The 18,799-nt window shown below is 45.9% G+C and overlaps 1 protein-coding gene across 1 annotated transcript; it reads left to right on the top strand.

Moving 5' to 3' along the window:
- Positions 1–3,687: 3,687 nt before the first annotated feature.
- Positions 3,688–15,155, top strand: LOC131478657 (zinc finger protein 75D-like). Its single transcript, XM_058659169.1, has 4 exons — positions 3,688–3,769; positions 9,222–9,746; positions 11,190–11,316; positions 15,049–15,155. The coding sequence occupies exons 1-4, from the start codon at positions 3,737–3,739 to the stop codon at positions 15,153–15,155; spliced, it is 792 nt and encodes a 263-aa protein (XP_058515152.1). The 5' UTR covers positions 3,688–3,736.
- Positions 15,156–18,799: the final 3,644 nt, after the last annotated feature.

Raw genomic sequence — 18,799 nt, 5'->3', positions numbered from 1 at the left:
GATCTGTGTCAAGTTCCAAGTACCTGGATTCTGCCCTACCAAGTCATAGCCAGTGTGGGCAATTTTTGTAAGAATTATTTATTTTATTGGACAGTAAGACGTGCAGAGAGGAGAAGAGACAGAACAGAAGATCTTCCATCTGATGATTCACTCCAAAAGTAACTGCAATGGCCAGAGCTGCGTAGATCCTAAACCAGAAGAAAGGAGCCGCTTCTGGGTCTCCCATGCAGCTACAGGGTCCCAAGGCTTGAGCTGTGCTAGACAGCTTTTGCAGGCCACAAAAAAAGAAGCTAGATGGGAAGCAGGGCCATCGGATTTAGAACAAGTGCCCATAGGGGATCCCAGAGTGTTCAAGGCAAGGACATTAAGATTAGACTATTAGGCTGGGCCCAGGAGCATTGTTTTGAATCTCGAATAATACACCTCCAACTTAGTTTCCTGTTAGTGACCTAAGGAAGCAGAGGAGACTGTTCCAATTCTTTGGGTCCTTGCACTCATATGGGTGTGAAAGTCTGGAGGAGCTCCTGACTACCTAGTGTTGGACGAGCTCAGTTATGTCAATTGTGGAATTTGACATTTGGGGGCTGAACCAGCTGATGATTCATTCTCATTTCTCTCTCTCTCTCTCTCTCTCTCTCTCTCTCTCTCTCTCTCTTTCTCTCTCTCTCTCTCTCTCTCTCCAGGACTCTCCCTGATGCTTAATTTCAAGTGGAAGTCTTAAAAAATGAATGACTGAACACTGGTAATTATGTGGGGAAATAGGTACCCTGCGGCACTCATGGGGAGAAAGTAAACCAAGAAAAACATTAGGGAAGAGAATGTGGAGACATCTGAGATGACCAAAAACAGATCTATGATATTGCACAGCCATCGCTCTCCTGGCAATATATCCAATGGAACTGAAATCTGCATATCAGGTTTCATATAACACCACATTCATAGCAGCACATGTACAATAGCTAAGATGTGGAACCAACCCAGACGCCCAACAACTGATGGAATACGACACAGCCATAAAAATGCCTGGGAGCTTGTCGTTGGGAACAAGGTGGTCCCGGCTGGAAATCATCGTATTAGTAAAATAAGCCACTCCCCAAAGCAGAAATATCATGTGTTCTCTCCGATCTGTGACAAGCTGGGAATTACATGCTGTGTGCAGAGTGATCGATACTCCTGAATTGAAGAGGATTTCTATTTTCGCTTTAGGTTTCTTTTACTTCCTCTCACTTTTCTTTTTCTCTACCATTTTATATTATGAAGTGAAGCCTGTGGATGTGAAGTGAATGAATATGCAATTGCAATAGGTTGGGGGAAAACAGTACGGGGGAAAGGCAGGAAGGAGATGAGGGACGAACCTCTATGCGTCTAACACTGTTCTGTGAAAAAAGGTGAAGCAGTGTCACTTTACAAAGTTCAAGAGAAACAATGAAAAGGTTAAAAACACACCATTTTGATTTCAAAATAGAAAAAAAAAACCTATTTTTGAGTCCAGTTTCCATTTTTTGAAATCTGTTTCTACAATTTCAGTACTTTGCTTCTTTACACATTTGTCTTATCTTGATTTCTTGTCTTAGTTTATATTGCATTGTATTACATCTGAGAATGGTCCAAATTTAATCCGCTGGAAGGAAATAAGACAGCATCCTAAATCTGTAGAGATGAAACATCCACAGAAACACTTTGGCTAGAATTGATTCATTCACCATTACAAAGAGTGAGATTAAACTTAAATAAAATTGGGGCAAAACACTAAACCTCAAACTGTTTTCCAGAGGCAGTTTACCTGAAAGGACAGTAGCCAATACGGTTGTAAACGTTGATTAATATGGCTTGCAATGTGGCGGGCAGGTGGCTCCAGAAAGCAGCTGGTTAAGAGAAAATGGTGTGAAAACCATAGCTCACTTCAAGGCAGAGCTACAGCTGTGACAAGTATCAGCCCAATTCTAGTCTTTGCTTCGACAAAGGTGATGAGAGCCCAGTGTGATGGACCCGACAATCACCTTACATATTGACACAAGGAAATGGAGAAAGCAAAATGTCCTGATGTTCAATAGCAGGAAGGGAGGAAGACTTAGATATGAATCTAAGCAAGCAAGCCTGTACCCAGGTCTTTTGTCAGTAACTGTGTCCTTAGGAAGCCATGCAAATGGGGCATGTGTGAACTGAGGTAAATGATCATGAATTGTGCCTGTGCTGAAATCAGCATGTGAGAGGTACCTGTAACACCATGTTTGCAGCAGTGCACCATCACACAACTTTGAGAATTTCGCTTACTGCAGAAATCAGGGTAGGGACCAGCTCAATGACATGGTAAAAGGCCAGGCAGATTCTGGAAGGAGAATCACATGACCATACAGTGTCGACCTGGCCTCCCCTCCTAACACAGCTCATCTCCAAAATCCAGGGCCTTTTGTGCGTGCTGGTAGAATCCATTCCAACTTGTTGGCCATTCTGCATCTTTTCCAATTCCCATATTACAAGCCCAAATCTGGATGAAGTCTCATATAGATTTTCATCTACACTTGCCAAAAAGTAGTCACTAACCAGAAAGCCATCATGGATGACAGCTGTGTTCATACTATGAAACAATAATCTGAAAGCCTCTCCTCTGTCTCAAGGCTACTCACATCTTAAAACTGAATTAAATCCTTTTATTTTACTGTTGTACAAGTGTTCATGGAGATCTGATAGTTCAAGCGTCTCAAGTTCTATGGGTTGCGGAACGCCACGATGTCTAAGGCAACATCCCAAGCTTAGTGTCGTGCTGCACAGCAGCCATGTGTCCAACGATCTGGGATTGGGAATGGCGAGTACCACCTTTTAGCTTAGTCAGTGCTGGGGGTGCTGTACCTCCTGTACTGATTCAAATATATCTGCAGCACGCAGCAGCTTCACAGGGTCTCCTGAATAAAGGCAGAGTTCTAGTTGCATTGGGCTCTCCCAGGACCTCAGGAGCTTTGCAAGTGAGATTTCTTGAACCTACAGTTGGAACAACTACAATTGGAACAGCCTACAGCTCCAACCTACGTGGTAGGTGCGGAATAAGACCCGAAAACAGCATGTCAGATAACAGGTGACTTACATCTGTGTTCTGAACGATGAAGAGACGTTTCAGAAAAAGACAGGAAAGCAACTGAAAATCGTTAAAGGGGGGTTGAAAGTCGAATTCATGGCTGGTGAATCCCTCCGGGTTGTGAGGCGTTACATCCTTTGCTGTTCTTTTCTCTAGGGTTTCCTAAAATTGTGGGAAGCGTATCACATTCGCTCCAACTCCAGGTTCACACATGAGGTCAAACACACCATCCCCAGACCCATGCCTACTGTGTGACCCCAGAGAATCCATCCTTGTGCACCCCCCCCCATTTGGATGTGGCGAACTGGGTGAGTCAGATTGGTTAAGAGGCCAAGGGACAGGAGAGCGAGGCTAGGGTGAGCACCAGGAGCTCAGTGTTGGAGCTGAATTCTGAGCACCATGCATGGGTGCGGAAAAGCACAAGAGTCGGGCAGCTCAGTTGTCTACTTAGTGTTTATTTGACGTCTCTTGGTAGTTGTCTACTTAGTATCTCTTCCACACATACCCTGGAGAGAGTGGCCAGCGTGCTTGTCAATCATCTCAGAACCTCCAATGACATTGCATAAAGGTGGGTACAAGGACTGTCGTGAAAGCAAGCCTCTGCACGACAGGGCTTCTTCCACTGGATTGCTTCACAGCTCTTCTCCTGGGCGTCGGGGCGAGATGGCGGCCCGTCTGTCCAGAGACTTCGAAAGTGTAAGTTTAATTCACAACTAGGTAATTCTCGACGAGGGGCTTCTCTTGGGAAGTTGACTCAATCCCACACGTCGTTTTTCCTCACATATTTCACGGCTGTGTGCACGAGTTGGGCCTTCTGATGGGAGAGGCTTCATGGGTGCCATCTTGGGCTTTGTGAAACCAGGCCGGGGCGAGTCTTCCCGTGATTGTGTTTGCGAAGATGTTGGTTTCTAACCTCCTGGCCGTGACCCTCAGGTATTGTTGTGTGGGGGACGGAACGGCGAGCACGTGTGTTATGGGGCTGGCCGAGCCGGTTCTGACCGGGAAGAGCACAGGGGCCTTTGGCCACCGGGATCCCAGTTTGCTTTTGTTTGCTGCAGCCCGTGTTTGCAAGTGAGCCTGAGTTTACATCTTGGTGTTGTCCAGTGACAGCATTTTGTTGTCAGGTTTCTTTCGGAGACCACGGTTGTGTAATCTAAGGTTTGAACAGGGGGAACTTGTTCGGGTGTTTTCCATAATCATACACTAAAAAGAAGAAGAAAGCAAAACCCGGTTTGGGGATAGTCTTGGATCCTAACTTCAGACCTTGGTCAGTTGGTTGAGCCCTTGATGTTTTTTTGTTTTTTTAAAGATTTTATTATTACTGGAAAGCCGGATATACAGAGAGGAGGAGAGACAGAGAGGAAGATCTTCCATCCGATGTTTCACTCCCCAGGTGAGCCGCAAGGGGCCGGTGCGCGCCAATCCGATGCCAGGAACCTGGAACCTCTTCCAGGTCTCCCACGCAGATGCAGGGTCCCAAAGCTTTGGGCCGTCCTCGACTGCTTTCCCAGGCCACAAGCAGGGAGCTGGATGGGAAGTGGAGCTGCCGGGATTAGAACCGGAGCCCATATGGGATCCCGGGGCTTTCAAGGCGAGGACTTTAGCCACTAGGCCATGCCGCCGGGCCCAAGCCCTTGATGTTTTACAACAGTGAATGCTGTGAAATAATCTGCCCTAGGTTGCACTTAAAGCACTTGGCCATTTTCACATGTAGTCACTGTTGGGTATGATTTTCTTCTGTTAAACAGCATCCTGGCAGAGTCTTGTTATTTAAATTGTGCTTTTATTTGTTTTCTTTATTTGCTCTTTTTTTTTATTCTTTCGCAGAATACTGTTTTCTAGGCACAGGGATTCATCCCTCCACCTCTCCTTCCTCCCTCCACATTTTCCTCTCCTGCTATTTGTCCACAAATCATCTCAGTAGCATAGTCCCGCAGTTCATGGATCCAAGCTGAACTTTAAATGCATGAAGCTATGGCACGTATAGGAAAAGATGGAGCACATATGAATGCAATGGGAAGGTGTTGTAAGCTTTATTGGGAGTTTTGCTTTTTTTCAGGATTAGAGGTGCCTACTCTGTCGTAGCTTTACTTCCCAGAGTGATCATCCCCCCGGTGCAGTTTGTGTGTGTTAGTGTGTGTGTGTGTGTGTAGTACTTTACTTAATGCTTGCTTTATATCAGAGAGAAGATATGCTCTTTGTCCTTTTGGCACTGACATTTCTCTGACCATAAATAGCATTGCATGGAGTAGATGTACCATGGTTTCTTTATCCAGCCCTCTTTCCATGGGCATCTGGGTTGCTTCCATGTCATTGTTATTGTGCATTGTGTTGCTATACATATAGAGTTGCAGGCTGCTCTGTGAAATGCAGATTTCATTTCCTTTGGATATATTCCCCAAGGTGGAATAGCTGGGCCATACAGTACATCATTTTCAGTTGTCTTAGCACTGCCCATATTGGCTTCCATACTGATTATACTAGCCTACATTTTCCCCAGCAGTGAAACGCGGTACCTTTCAGGCCACATTCACACCAGCAGGTGTTGTTAGCAGATTTCTGAATGCAGCCCAGTCTCACTGAAGTTAGATGGAACCTCAATGTGGTTTTCATCTGTGTTTCCCTGATAGCTAGGGAGCCTGAGCACTTTTCATGTGTCCATTAGCCTTTTGAAATCGCTCTTTTGAAAGTGTCTTTCATATCCTTCCTGCATTCCTTAATAGCTTTTTATTAGGTTTTCAATTATTTGTTGTTTTGTTGTTTTGCTTTCTGCTAGGCTTGATTTTCTGAAGTCTTTGCAGAGCCTGGATGTTCGTTTCTTACTGCCTTACCAGCAGCACAGTGCACAAATCCTCCTCATCCTGTTGGCTGTCTGCTCAATGTATTGACTGTTGCCCTTGTGGAACGGACACTTCTAAGCTTCATGTAGTCACCTTTGTTCACTTCTGCTTTAGCTTCCTCTACTTCTGAGGTTTTTCCTAAGAAGAGTTTGCCTGTGCCTGAGTCTTACTCTGTGCTCCCAATGTTTTCCTCCAGTAACGTGATGGTGTAGTTTTAGATCCTTTATCCTTTTACAGCAGGTTTTTCTATGAGGTGAGACATTATAGCAGGTTTTTCTATGAGGTGAGACGTAGCAGCCTTGTTTCTTACTTCCTGCCTGTTTTCTGCCCCTGTTCTTTTCCGTTTGCTTCTCAAATAGTAGTTGCCTGTTGACGTGTGTCCTACCTACTTCTGGCGTCTCCCTTTCTTCTGTTGTTATTCTTCCCTATTTTTGTTTCAGTCCCATGCTGTTTGATTGCCACTGCCCTGTATTTCCTTAGAGAGAGAGAGAGAGAGAGAGAGAGAGAGAGAGAGATGCGGGGTCTCCCCCACAGATTCCTCCAGTTCCCCGTTGCCGGAGGGGTGAGCCTGCTGCCTGCCATCCAGCCTCCTGGCACGCAGATTACAAACAGACGTGACAGGGGTTTTGTCTAAGCAGTTCCTGTTTGTGAAATACACACTCTTACATAGGGCAGCGAATAGCCTCAGGCGAGGAATTCCAGGAGAGAACTAGGAATCAGTTGTCATCTGCACGACTGTGGAAGCCACCTCCCATAGGCCAGAGGTAGGTGAAGGAAATGGCCCTGGCCAATCAGTCTTTCTTTGAAACAACTTGACCCCCGCCCTGGTTCACACCTAGGTCTCTACCTTGGTGTGGTCTTGTTCTCCATGTGTTAACACAGTGACCTTGACTGTTAGTCGGCATCTTGTTGAATCAGTGACCTGTTTGCTCTTCGAGCCCCACACAGAGAGAGGCGGCAGGGGTGGGGAGTCTTCCATACAGGCAAAGCATTTTATTAGTCAAAGGAGAGACTCTGAGAACTGCTCCGTTGGGGAAACTGTGCAGGGCAACTACCACATGGCAGGGTGACTGTGTGAGAGTGATGACCACCCAGGGTATCTGGTAGTGGACTTGGGCACAGGGGATGGGAAAAGCAGCCGATCCTCAGTTTGTGCATGCTTGTGGCCTACAGCACAGGATGCTCATCGTGGCAGGTGTTGACCTGCACAGAGATCAAATAGGGTGATTCAGCAAGTACGTTTTACTTATTTCATTGTTTGTTTCATGATACAGTTTCATAGGCTCTGTGATTTCCCTTCTCCCCCACCCTGAAGACTCTGCCACGCACTGATAAAAAGTTTTTGTGGTTAGTTATGTGAAAAGTATTGAGACTGAGGGAAACTCCCACCCACTTGTACACTGTGATAATGGTCTCAAAGGCTGGGCAGGAATCCATGAGTCAGAATCTTTTTCTGGGTCTCCTCCATGGGTATCTTCTGTCTGCTTGTTCACTCCACAAATGGTCAGGAGGACTGGAGCTGGAAGCCAGGAGTCAGGAGCTGCTTCTGGCACTCCCAGTTTTGTGTTGAAGATGAAGGTTTCAGGCAAATACCACCCCTTTCCAAGGCACATTAACAGGAGCTACTTAAGTATTAGTGCAGTGAGGACTTGAACCAGTGCCTGTGCAGTATGTCAGCACTGTAAGCGTAGTTTGACCCACCGTGCTACAGTGCCTGCCCCACTGCATTTTTTACTCTGTATATTAGCTGCTAAATGTCAGGGGAAACGTATTTGCTTTCTTTGAGACTGGCTTAATTTCATGGAGTTTGATGGTGTCTGCTTGGAAGCGTTTTGTTGTAAAAGGCAGGATTTCCTTCCTGTTCTATGCCTGAATAGTATTCCATAGTACATGCATACCACATATGGGTTAGCCAGTCATCATATCATTGCTGTTGGGAATTGAGCAGCAATAAACATGGGAGTGAAATAAAGCTTTCATATGTTGCTTTCCACTCTGATTTCACTGTATCCCAGATTGCCTACCACGGTTTATACCTTGGGAAGCTTAATATCCCGTGGTGCAGGAAGTAGACGAGTAAGTGAAGAAGGTTTGTGTTTTAAGTAGGGTGGGCAATCATATGTTAAGCTTGTTCTGTTGCAAAAACGGTTTGGGAAACCCATATGTGCTTCTGTCCTCATGAACAGGTACCGAGGCAAGCTGATTCACTGAGTAAACACAGAGGACAGGCGTGATGTGTCAACTTCTAGGGCGACTCATCTGTGTTGTCTCCGTGAAAGTGAGACAGGAAGCAGACTGTGTGTTGGATAGTTTGAAGCTGCCTTTGGCCAGTGGGTGCAGATTTCCTCTCACTGAACTTCCTGTAGCAGTTACCAAAAAAGAGGGCATTCATTGGCATTTTGTCTCATCTGAGCTTAGCTGTGATTCCCAATTTAGTAAAGCAGAAGATGACCTTAACTCTTTTTTTTTAAACTTTTTTTTAAAAGATTTTATTATTATTGGAAAGCCGGATATACAGAGAGGAGGAGAGACAGAGAGGAAGATCTTCCATCCGATGTTTCACTCCCCAAGTGAACTGCAACGGGCCGGTGCGCGCCGATCCGAAGCCGGGAACCTGGAACCTCTTCCGGGTCTCCCACACGGGTGCAGGGTTCCAAAGCATTGGGCCGTCCTCGACTGCTATGCCAGGCCACAAGCAGGGAGCTGGATGGGAAGTGGAGCTGCGGGGATTATAACCGGCGCCCATATGGTATCCCGGGGCTTTCAAGGCGAGGACGTTTAGCCGCTAGGCCATGCCGCTGGGCCCGAGGACCTTAACTCTTGCAGTTACCAATACTGAGTGCCCCAATACCTTTGTGTGGTTTTATTATTATTATTATTATTTGTTTTATTTCATTTTATGACACAGTTCCATAGGTTCTGGGATTCCCCCAACCCTCCCCAAGCCCTCCCCCCCATATTGGTTTCCTCCATATTATTACAGCAGTACAGCTCATAGCCAGTCATGATTCCATCATTGCGGGCATGGAGCATGCAGAGAGTCCAGCATCTTATTGTCCAGATAAATGCAACAGTTTCATTGGGAGACCATCTTTGATCTGAGAGTAATGGCAGAATATCATCCCCTCAGATGAAAAGCCACAACACAAATTCAACAATACTCTATTCCGCCATCTTGATTCTCTCCCCGTATCTATGGTTTTTACAAAGAAGCAGGGCATACGTCTGATGTTCATAGTTCTGATGGGAGGTCGCAGGTGAAAGGTGTTTTCTGGCTGACATGTACATTTTTTTCTTCTCTTCCTCAGTTCACTTGGAAAGAAGATCCTGGCGCTATGTTTGGATCAGTTCTGACCTCGATTGTCACAGGTGGAGGTGGGCTGATGTCAGTAGCGCACTCAGGAGGCAAACACTCCCCAAGGAAGATGAGGAGAGAGCTGAAGGTAGATGCCACCTTAGACTTCCCAGTGAGGGCACTCAGGGAGACAAAGGTGACTGTGCAGCGGAGATCCAGTAAGTGTGAGGAGAGCATGCCAGCGCTAGGGAACCTAGGTCCCGAGAAAGCCCAGGAGTGCTTCCGGAACTTCTGTTATTGTGAGGCACCTGGACCGTTCGAGGCCGCCAGCCGACTTCAGGAATTCTGTTGTCAGTGGCTGCAACCAGAGCTACACTCCAAAGAGCAGCTGGTGCAACTGCTGGTGCTGGAGCAGTTCCTGGCCATTCTGCCCCAGGAGACCCGAGCCTGGGTGCAGAAGCATCGTCCACAGACCATCAATCAGGCTGTGACCCTGGTAGAATACTTCCAAAGAAAACCTGATGAAACAAAGGATGAGGTGAGAAGAAAGGCCCCTTATGTGCAACAGGAAATCAGAGCAGGGAGGAGGAGGAGGTGCATATCAGGCTTGGGGATTATCGGGGAATGAAGCGCAAGCCACTCCTCTGTTGCTGCTTTCAGTCAGCTAGTCAGGATCTGAAACACACGCGTGTGCATACACACACACACACACAGAGAGAGAGAGAGAGAGATTCAGTCTGCTCAGAGTCTTCTGATTTCCTGGCAGAGATTTCCCAGCTTCTTTAAGAAAAGACAAATGGCTATTTTCCTCTTGTAGGGTCAAGATGAATTGAAAGCTGTGGGCCTAGATTTCAAGCTTCTGGAGAAGGGCAGATACTTAAAAACAGAATTAAAAGGACGGAAAGAATTGGGGAAATGGCAATGATTCAAACATGTGCTGCCAGTGAAGGCAGAGTGATAGCACAGTGCCCGCTGCACCCTGCCCGTGGCCAGGCTCTCCTCCCAGGATCTGTAGTCATTAGTTCCACCGGAATGTTTGGGGGAATTACTGAGGTACCCGGGCATTCAACAGTTATTGTGTCTGCCAGGGGGGAGTGCAGCAGGCCCAATCGTGGGAAGTAAGTTTTGACCTGATGCGCAGACATAAGTAAACCTCATAGCCCTGTCATTCATGTGATGAACTCTGCCCCTGAAAACTTAAGAGAGTAGAGGATGCGCTGCACACACACACACAACCGCCTCACCTTTTACGTTAACCTAGGGTCAGAGGGGAGTGTAAAGAAAATCATGCTTCAGGGCTACGCTATGAAACCACATTTACTGTATGCTGACGGACCTCAAGTCCTTCTTTTTCAGACACTTGCCATTCTTGGCCAGTTCTGTGGACCATTCAATTTGGGCTATGGTTGGTTTTCTCCTTAATCTGGCTTGTGAATTTATGGGGAAATAATGACCAGGGGAACAAGCTGTATGACTGGTGAACATTTGGTTCTTTCTTAGTGCAGGATGCTCACCTCCAGGCAGACAGATGTGCTTGCAAAGGTGTCCTGTCAGCTCAGAATGCTCATAAAGAGGGAAAGAAGTTTTCTCTGGCTCTTTTTTGCCCACAGCAGGCACACCCCACTCGTTTGAGTCTTTTCTGAGGGTAAAAGCTTCAAAAAGTGCAAGGTGACATGTGCATTCATCGTACCTGACTTGTAGGCCAAGTGTACTTCGCAGAGTCTTCAGGGAGTCCCACAATATGCTTGGCTCTGCTTTTCACTGCTGCTGCTGCCTACCACCTATGTTGCTTTGTAGGTGGGAATGGGACTTGGGTACTTCCAAGGCTGTTAAGTGCCACTCTTGGCTTCTTTTCTGCCATTTTGCTTTTTGCCCGCTAGAGAGCGCACTGCTTGATTCCTCAGCACCAGACCTGTTGTGTCTATTTTGAGATGTAGTGGCCAGTTCTGGATGCACAACCCCTTCTCGTTCTCGTCTTTAGAACTTGTTGACATTTGAAGATGTGAACGTGTGTTTTTCTGACGACGAATGGCAGCTACTGGACCCTTCTCAGAAGACCCTCTATGGCGATGTAATGCAAAATATCTATGAGGATGCTGCCTACCTAGGTAAATATTTAGCCTTTCTTCACTGTTGTGTGTGTAATGTGTGCTTGTCTCACAGAAAATGCCTCCTTCCCAGAGGGAGTCTCTGTCTTCCAGGTAACTGAATGTCTCAGCTTGATATTGTGGGTTGGAGGCAGTGCCCACGTCTGCCGGCAGCTTGCTTATTCCGTGTCTGACTCCTTTCATCTAAATAGATATGGTGATCGATGATCCTCCTCCTCCCATCTGCAAGGCTGCTCTTGCCATATTTTTTCTTGTCTCAGTGGTGGGCAGCACCTGATCAGGTCACAATCCCCTCTGTAATCCTTGACCTCAGGCTTTTGTTCTGCAATCGATCAAGTCCTTGGAGCTCTCTCTTCAGATTATCTCCTGTATCTACACATCTCACCCCCTTCCTTTCTCAACTGTCATCTCTAACCAAGCTTACTGCAACAGCACTGGATTCCCATTGCTCACATCACTTTCCTTTTATCTTTCTCTTTGTATGTCAGAAGAGTGATGAAAAGACATAGGACGTAGTATTCTGCCCATCAAAACATTTGGAACATATCCTGAAAATAATGCCATCCCATTTCATCAGTGTTGTACTTTCAGAGCATTATCATTGCACCTTACAGTGGTGCTATTTATTACACTGAGTGGAAGAATCATAGACTCAAAGTCTGCAAGATTTGAAGGACAGTCTTGGAATGTGTTTTATAGGTAAGAGTAATCGTGAGAAGAGGAGAATTTGTTTGAATAGAAATCTGTACAATGGCTTCATATTGTAAAGGCACTGCATCTGTAGTTTCAACTGAATATTTCATTGTGCTCAATTTTGCATCCCTACGCATTTTTCAAATGCAATAGAAACAGCACCCACGTGCACTTTACTCCGTTTCTTGCCATGAGAGTGATCACAAAGTTATCGCTTGATCTTCTTCTGGTCACCCAAGTTTACTTTGTATTTATGTCTGTGTGTTTGTGTGTCCATTAGTCCTATACAGTTTGAGTTTTTTAAATCTAGTTTCTTTGCATCCTTGTCAGTGTGCAGCGTCAGTATTTTTTAATCTTAGGATTTGGTCATAGTGAAGTGACTTCTCATTACCGGCTTGATTTGCATTTGCCCAATGCAAAAAAATGGGCCAGTAAATTAGTAGAGATTCTTTAGAAGAGCAAAATCAAATGGCTAGTGAACATGAAAAGATGTTCAGGTTCTCTAGCCATCATGAGGATAAAAATAAATACCACATTGAGTTCTACCTAAACCCAGTGAGGTTGGCCTACATGCAGCACTCTCCTAACAACACCTGCTGGTGTGGATGTGGGGAGTAAGGGACCCTGCTTCACTCTTGCTGGGAGTGTAGGCTAGTACAAGTACTATGGAAGTCAGTGCGGAGCGCGTCTAGAGAACTGCAAAAAAATCTGGCATATGACACAGCTATCCTCCTAGGAAAATTTCCAAAGGAAATGAAAACTGAATGTGAAAAAGTGACCTGTGATGCTAGATTAACAGGAGCACAGTCTGAAATAGCAAAGACATGGCAATAAGCCTGATGCACATTCAAAGAGGAGTAGATAAAGAAAGAGTGGGGCATCTACTGTACGGATCACCACACAGCCATTAGAAAGAATGGAATACTGCAAGTTATCAAATGGTTCTAACGAGAAAGCATCATGCTCAGTGAAATAAATCAATCCCAGAGAGACAAATACCATATGTTTTCTCTGACATATGGCGACCACCATGCAAATTATAAATTAATGGCCTTCTCAGTATTGTTTTATATTCTTTTTGTTTTTCATTTAGAGAAGTGTACAGTAACTGTATAATAGACTATCCTAACCAGATGTGAAAATATAAACACATGCATTTTCTCTGGAATATTTATTAATTTTTGTTGGAAAACCAGATGTAGAGAGAGAGAGAGAGAGAGAGAGAGAGAGAGAGAGGAAGATCTTACGTCCAGAGATTCCCTCCTCAAATGGCCCCAGTGAATGGAGCAGAGCCAATCCAAAGCCATGAGCTAGGACATTCTTCTGGCTCTCCCGCTTGGGTGCAGGGTCGCCAGGCTCAGACCATCCTCTCCTGCTTTCCCAGGCCACAAACAGCGAGCTGAATTGGAAGTGGGCCACCAGGATTAGAGCCTGCACCCAAATGGCATACCGTCACATGCAAGGCAAGGACTTAAGCCGCTAGGATATCGCGCCGGACCCCAGGCTCATTGATTTTTTTAAATTTCCTTTGAGACTGCTTTTGTATCACTCCTTACTTTGCGGTGTACTGCTCCTGGGCGGGCATTGTGGTGTAGAGATTTAAGCTTCCAGTTGTGACTCCCACTTCCCAGATTTTGCCTGGTTCACGACACGGCTGCTCTGTTTCCAATACGACGCATTGCTAATGTGCCTGGGAGAGCAGTAGAGGGTAGGCCATGTGCTTGAGCCCCCTCCCTCACGTGTGAGACCTAGAAGAAGCTCCTGGCTTCATCCTGGCTGGCCCTGGCCTTGGCAGCCATTTGGGGAGTGAACCAGCCAATAGAAGAGCAGTCGCCCTCTCACTGTATTTCTCTCTTTCTCTCTGTCTCTCTCTTCTCACTGTCTCCAACTCGGCCTTTCAGATGGAAAGAAGTATACCAGTTCGTTTCCACAGTTTCCGATGTTTCAGTCTTATCTGTTGCTTTTCTGTTGTTTTTGAGTTTTACTTCCATTACCCTTTTATCAGCTTCCTTTTGTTTGCACACTGAAGTTGTGATTTTCTTTTATCTGGGTCTCGTGAGTGATGTTTGTTGCCTTTTTTGCTGTACCCTACTCTGTTGTCTGTCAAGTTATCAGGAGCTGGACCCTATTAAGTCTGTTATTCTAGCAGGCAAAGTACTTGCTGCAGTTCAGTGTGCAGATGCGCTCTCCCGTTGGTGGGCTATGCTTGCTGCGACAGTTGGATTGTCAGAGTGTTGTTTTACTTGCTTGATTTATGTGGGTTGCTGTCAGTGCTACTTGAGGATGTGAAGGTCATCTCCCTAGGCGAGGATGTCTCTCAGAGAGCAAGGGTGTCTCAAATCTGAGGGGCTTCGTAGGTCATGGCACATGCAGTGGCTGGGTACTGCTTGCCGACCCACCCGAGTATCCGATTGAGAGGAAGTGGTCTCCTAGCTCCAGTGTCTAGGAGGCCTTCTATGCCTTCTTCTTAATACGTTTGGGTTCCTCCTGCCAATTTTGCGTGTACTTCTTCTGTCTCAGCTGGGCCTGAGGGCATCTCCAGCCCAGTGTGGAGGACCTATAGGTCTACTGGCCACTCCTGTTGACATGAATCCAGGCAGATTTCCTTTTCCAGTTGTCTGTGGTATGTCTGCTGTTGCCAGAAAGTTTCTCTTTCAGGCTGCAGAAGAATAACCCTGCCGAGCCACACTTCCATGGATTGGTTGAGGGTTTTGGAAGCTGGAGCTGGGCTGGAATTGGAGATGGAAGAAACACTGCTTTTGTTCTTCTTTCTCCACTGTCTCAGTGGTGTTTAGCTACTCCTTTCCATTTCTCAGAATTATCTCTTGTTTATCTGTCACACTGCTCAGTGGGCGTATGGCTGCGTTCAGAAGCAGGGAGGGACGTGGGGAAGTGGCAGGATGGGATTTTGCTCAACCTGGCCCAGAATTTGGTTACTTCCTGCATCTTTTCAAAGCAGTCATCATTGACTTTTTAAACTCCATTTCTATAATCTTCTTCCCCTGGGAAACAGACTCATTCTTCTGTTTGTCCTGACAGGTTTAAAGCTCAGAAATGATGCTAGCAAAAAGTATCATGTAATCTTTACTCCCTCACCACCACGACGCCGTGTATCCAGAAACAGACAAAGAAAAATTTCCCGCTAGACAACTGGCACAGAACATCACGGTGAACCACAGAATCCAGAAAGATCACCCAGCCTTTCGAGGGAATGCGGCAAATATGCTTCCAACCAATAAATGAGACTCTTTCTCTTTGAAATATATAACATGTCATGGGTCAGGCCACGCAGCAAGGGCAACGGTTCACTCTAAGTAGTGTGAGAAAAGCTTCAGCTTTATCCCAAAGTTATTAAGCACCAGACAATTCACATTTACAGGGAATCCTGTCCATGTCAGCAGTGTGAAAGTAGACTTAGATGGCATTCAGATCTTAGTAAATGCTTCAGGTCACACCATCTCAATGCCCATGCTGTAGGGAAACCTTTGTTCATAAAGCACAGCTGCACAGCCAACACAACATTCACATGGAAGAGAAAGCCCTTCAAATCTGAGAGTCTAAAGAAGATTCATTCAGAACTCACCTTATTAAACACAAGAGAACCCACAGAGCTAAGCAACCTTATACGTGTACCAACTGCAGGAGAAACTTTAGCACCCATTCAGGCTGTCACAGCCACCCAAATCTCCATTTTGATAGGGAGCCATGTTTAGTAATTCTGACTCTCACAGAGTAATCACATGGTCTTGATCTTACTTGTGACAAAGATGCGAAAGTTCAAGTCACTTAGTGTTAAGGTATTTGTCCTGAATGGAATATTGGTGTGAGGCATATGTCAGAAATGCACCTAAGTTGTGTTACTTTGCGTTGTGTCCTCAGTTCCTGGACTAAGATGAGTGCAGAATGAGTACTTCATACACAATGGAAATGTACCTATCACTTGCCTATAGCTATAATGATATGTGTGTTCTGTTCATTAGTTGATAAAAGTTCAATGTTAATGAAGATAGCATATTTTCTATTAAATTTACACACTAATTAAAACTCCTTTGAAACCAAAACACTCAGGAACAGACAGGGTTCACGGTTTTTTTTTTCTCTTTGTGGGGGGACAGATTTCTTTAGATGCTTTTCCACCGAGAAATCTTTACACGTGTATTTTAATGACCCATTCTCTACTCCCCAGGGCTACTGGGAAGATGAGGGCAAATGTAAGAGAGACTGCATAATTCTGCGATTGACTGCACGTGTCACAAATGTTGGTAATCTTTTTCATTCATTAATGTGTTTCTTAGAAAAAATAAATGTTGTTTGTTCAGATTGGAAGCATTTGTAATTTGTTGTTGTTGTTGTTGTTTTCCCGTTTGCCTGAAGGTGTTACTGATACTGTTTGTGGTGTGACCTTTGTGGAGATGCTCTTTTGCAGGCAGCAGTAAACAGTACTCCAATTTGCAAATTCTCCTGAGGAATATAACCAAAGTACACTAGAGAACCCCAAGGCGAAATGCCTCAAGATGAGGCGGGTGGGAGGCCTAGGAATGTAATTCTGTGGACCTTATTTGTGCAGTTAGCTGCATTCTCAGATTAACAGACTCTAAATTGAAATGGCAAATAGTTGACTGTGTAGATGCCCACTGAGAAGATTAAGCCGGGAGGAACAAGTGATCTGGGAGACAAAGATATCTTTATATTCCTAAGTCTTTGGCGATTGTGACTGCCACCACCCCCTGTAGATCTGTTTGCATTTGCTTCTATGAAAGCCATAGCTACAGTGGACTTGCACACATTGGTGTATTCCCCAAATGGCTGCAATGGCCAGGACTGAGCCAGTCGCAGGCCAGGAGATAGGAGCTGCTTCTGGGTTTCCCGTGTAGGTGCAGGGCCCTAAGCACTTGCATCATCTTCCGTTGGTTTCCCAGGCACATTTGCAGGGAGCCGAATTGGAAGTGGAGGAGCCAGATGCAGGCACTGCATACATGGGTATATGGGAGGAGCAGCTTAGTACATGGTGCAGTAGTCCTATGCTCCCTGCTCAGCATGTGTCTAAGATTTATTTTATTTAAAAGAGAGGTCAGTATCTTCTCTCTCTGAATCCTCTTAACAATCTTCCAAGTCCCACTTCACATGTACCCTGGGAACTACTATGTGCCCTCCACCATCTCAAACACAAATCTTGTCCCAGAGACCTGGGCAGAATTGGGAGGACATGGTGCAATGGGAACAAGGAACAGTGTGCCCTGCCTTCAGCAGGGGAGTGAGAGGCATGGAGTGCGCTACATGCTGGAAAATAGAATAGGAAGGCAATGTAGGGGAGTCTGTGGCCTAGCAGAAACATCGCATATGCAGGGACAGAGTGAAGGAGCAGGATGTTCCAACCCCAAATCCCGCTGAGGAGTAGACTTGAGGAAAGACTGATCTGATCCAGGTAGAAGGAATCTGAGTCCATCTCCCAGTATCTGCTTCGGGAGAAGATCCTGTGACACAGAGAAGACAAAAGAGGCCAGGAGACCTTTTCTTCTCAGGTACGCATGTGCAAAACATGAGAATAAAGTCCAAGGGCTCGTCCTAGAATAATATCACTTACTGTGTAAAGGCACGTCAATTGGTCAGTGTTGTCTCATGTCAGATTTAAGTCATGTCAGAATTATTCCACATCCTGGCAAACAGTGTCATGGTTACTATCCATGGACCTATTCATGTCCCTCCAAATCCTCCTGCATCCACACACTTGACAGCCTCCACTGCCTTGCTTCCCCTGCCACAGGACACACTTGCTCTTGTTGCTCTAACACTTCCAGTCCCACAGAGCAGGAAGGGGCTGAGTGAGTGTTAAGTGTGTTTCACCATTCTTAGAGGAGTGATCCCCCAAAATGAGAATGGGCTTCAAGGCTGTGGAGAGAAGGCAGAAAGTGATACTAGCACAATGTTCACGAAGTGATTTAAATTCTCTCCATGCCCCCTCACGCCTCTTTGCCTTGGAAGTCACTTTATGTCAGGCCATTGTGTTGATGACAACGATGTTGAGCAGCATGATGCTGCTTATTTGAAAAATGAGCCTCCCTGTGAAGGTCGAGACCCTAGCTCAGCCGTACTTGGTAAGTGCTAGAGCTTCCCATTCCACATCTTTGCTTTTCTGTCCCCATCTTCTGCTTCTGTGCTGCCTACTCCTTAGTGTCACACTGATTTGGGCAGGAAACTCAGAGGTGGATGGAGGGACAGGCAGAGTCAGATACATTTCCCCAGGAATCAGTCACAAGGAGACGAGGAGACAATCCTGTCTTCAGGAGCCAGGATTGACAGGAGCTGAAGGAGGGAAGGAAGACAAGAGAGCTTTGGGGAGCAAGTCTTCCGGGAACTAGCATTTGTGGTGAGGTAAGAACCAGAGGAAAGTGAGGCTAAGCGAGAGTTGCCCTGTTTCTCCTCCAGCCCTAGGCTTGTGTGTGTGAGAACTGAAATGACGAGAGGGAACCGACTCCAACCTAAGCTGACAACAGACACTCCGGGGAAACCCCGAAGTTCATAGCCCTGAACCTCAGGCCCAAGGGAGATATACCTGTGCTGTCTGCCCACGCCTATGCCTCCCTCTGGAAGCCCTCAGTTTGCATAAATGATCATTTTCTGATGTTTCTTCTTCACTGCATGGCGCATTCTACTCTCAGTGACAGGGTGAGCTTATTTTGCTGGCCCTCGCTACATTGGAGCCTGGATCTCCAGCTATCTATCTACTGTACGGCTATCTGATATACGACCAACAACTCTTCTGAGGATGCACTGGGCTTTTCTTTGCATT

Source organism: Ochotona princeps, chromosome X, assembly GCF_030435755.1.
Source record: "Ochotona princeps isolate mOchPri1 chromosome X, mOchPri1.hap1, whole genome shotgun sequence".
Classification (NCBI taxonomy): domain Eukaryota; kingdom Metazoa; phylum Chordata; class Mammalia; order Lagomorpha; family Ochotonidae; genus Ochotona; species Ochotona princeps.
The sequence above is the reverse complement of the archived record's forward strand: the minus strand, read 5'-3'. Positions and strand labels throughout refer to the sequence as shown.

Coding starts and splice junctions, on each gene's coding strand:
- LOC131478657 (XM_058659169.1), top strand. CDS start 3,737: ATGGCGGCCCGTCTGTCCAGAGACTTCGAAAGT. Junction 9,747..11,189: donor CTGATGAAACAAAGGATGAG/GTGAGAAGAAAG, acceptor TCTCGTCTTTAG/AACTTGTTGACATTTGAAGA. Junction 11,317..15,048: donor TGAGGATGCTGCCTACCTAG/GTAAATATTTAG, acceptor TTGTCCTGACAG/GTTTAAAGCTCAGAAATGAT.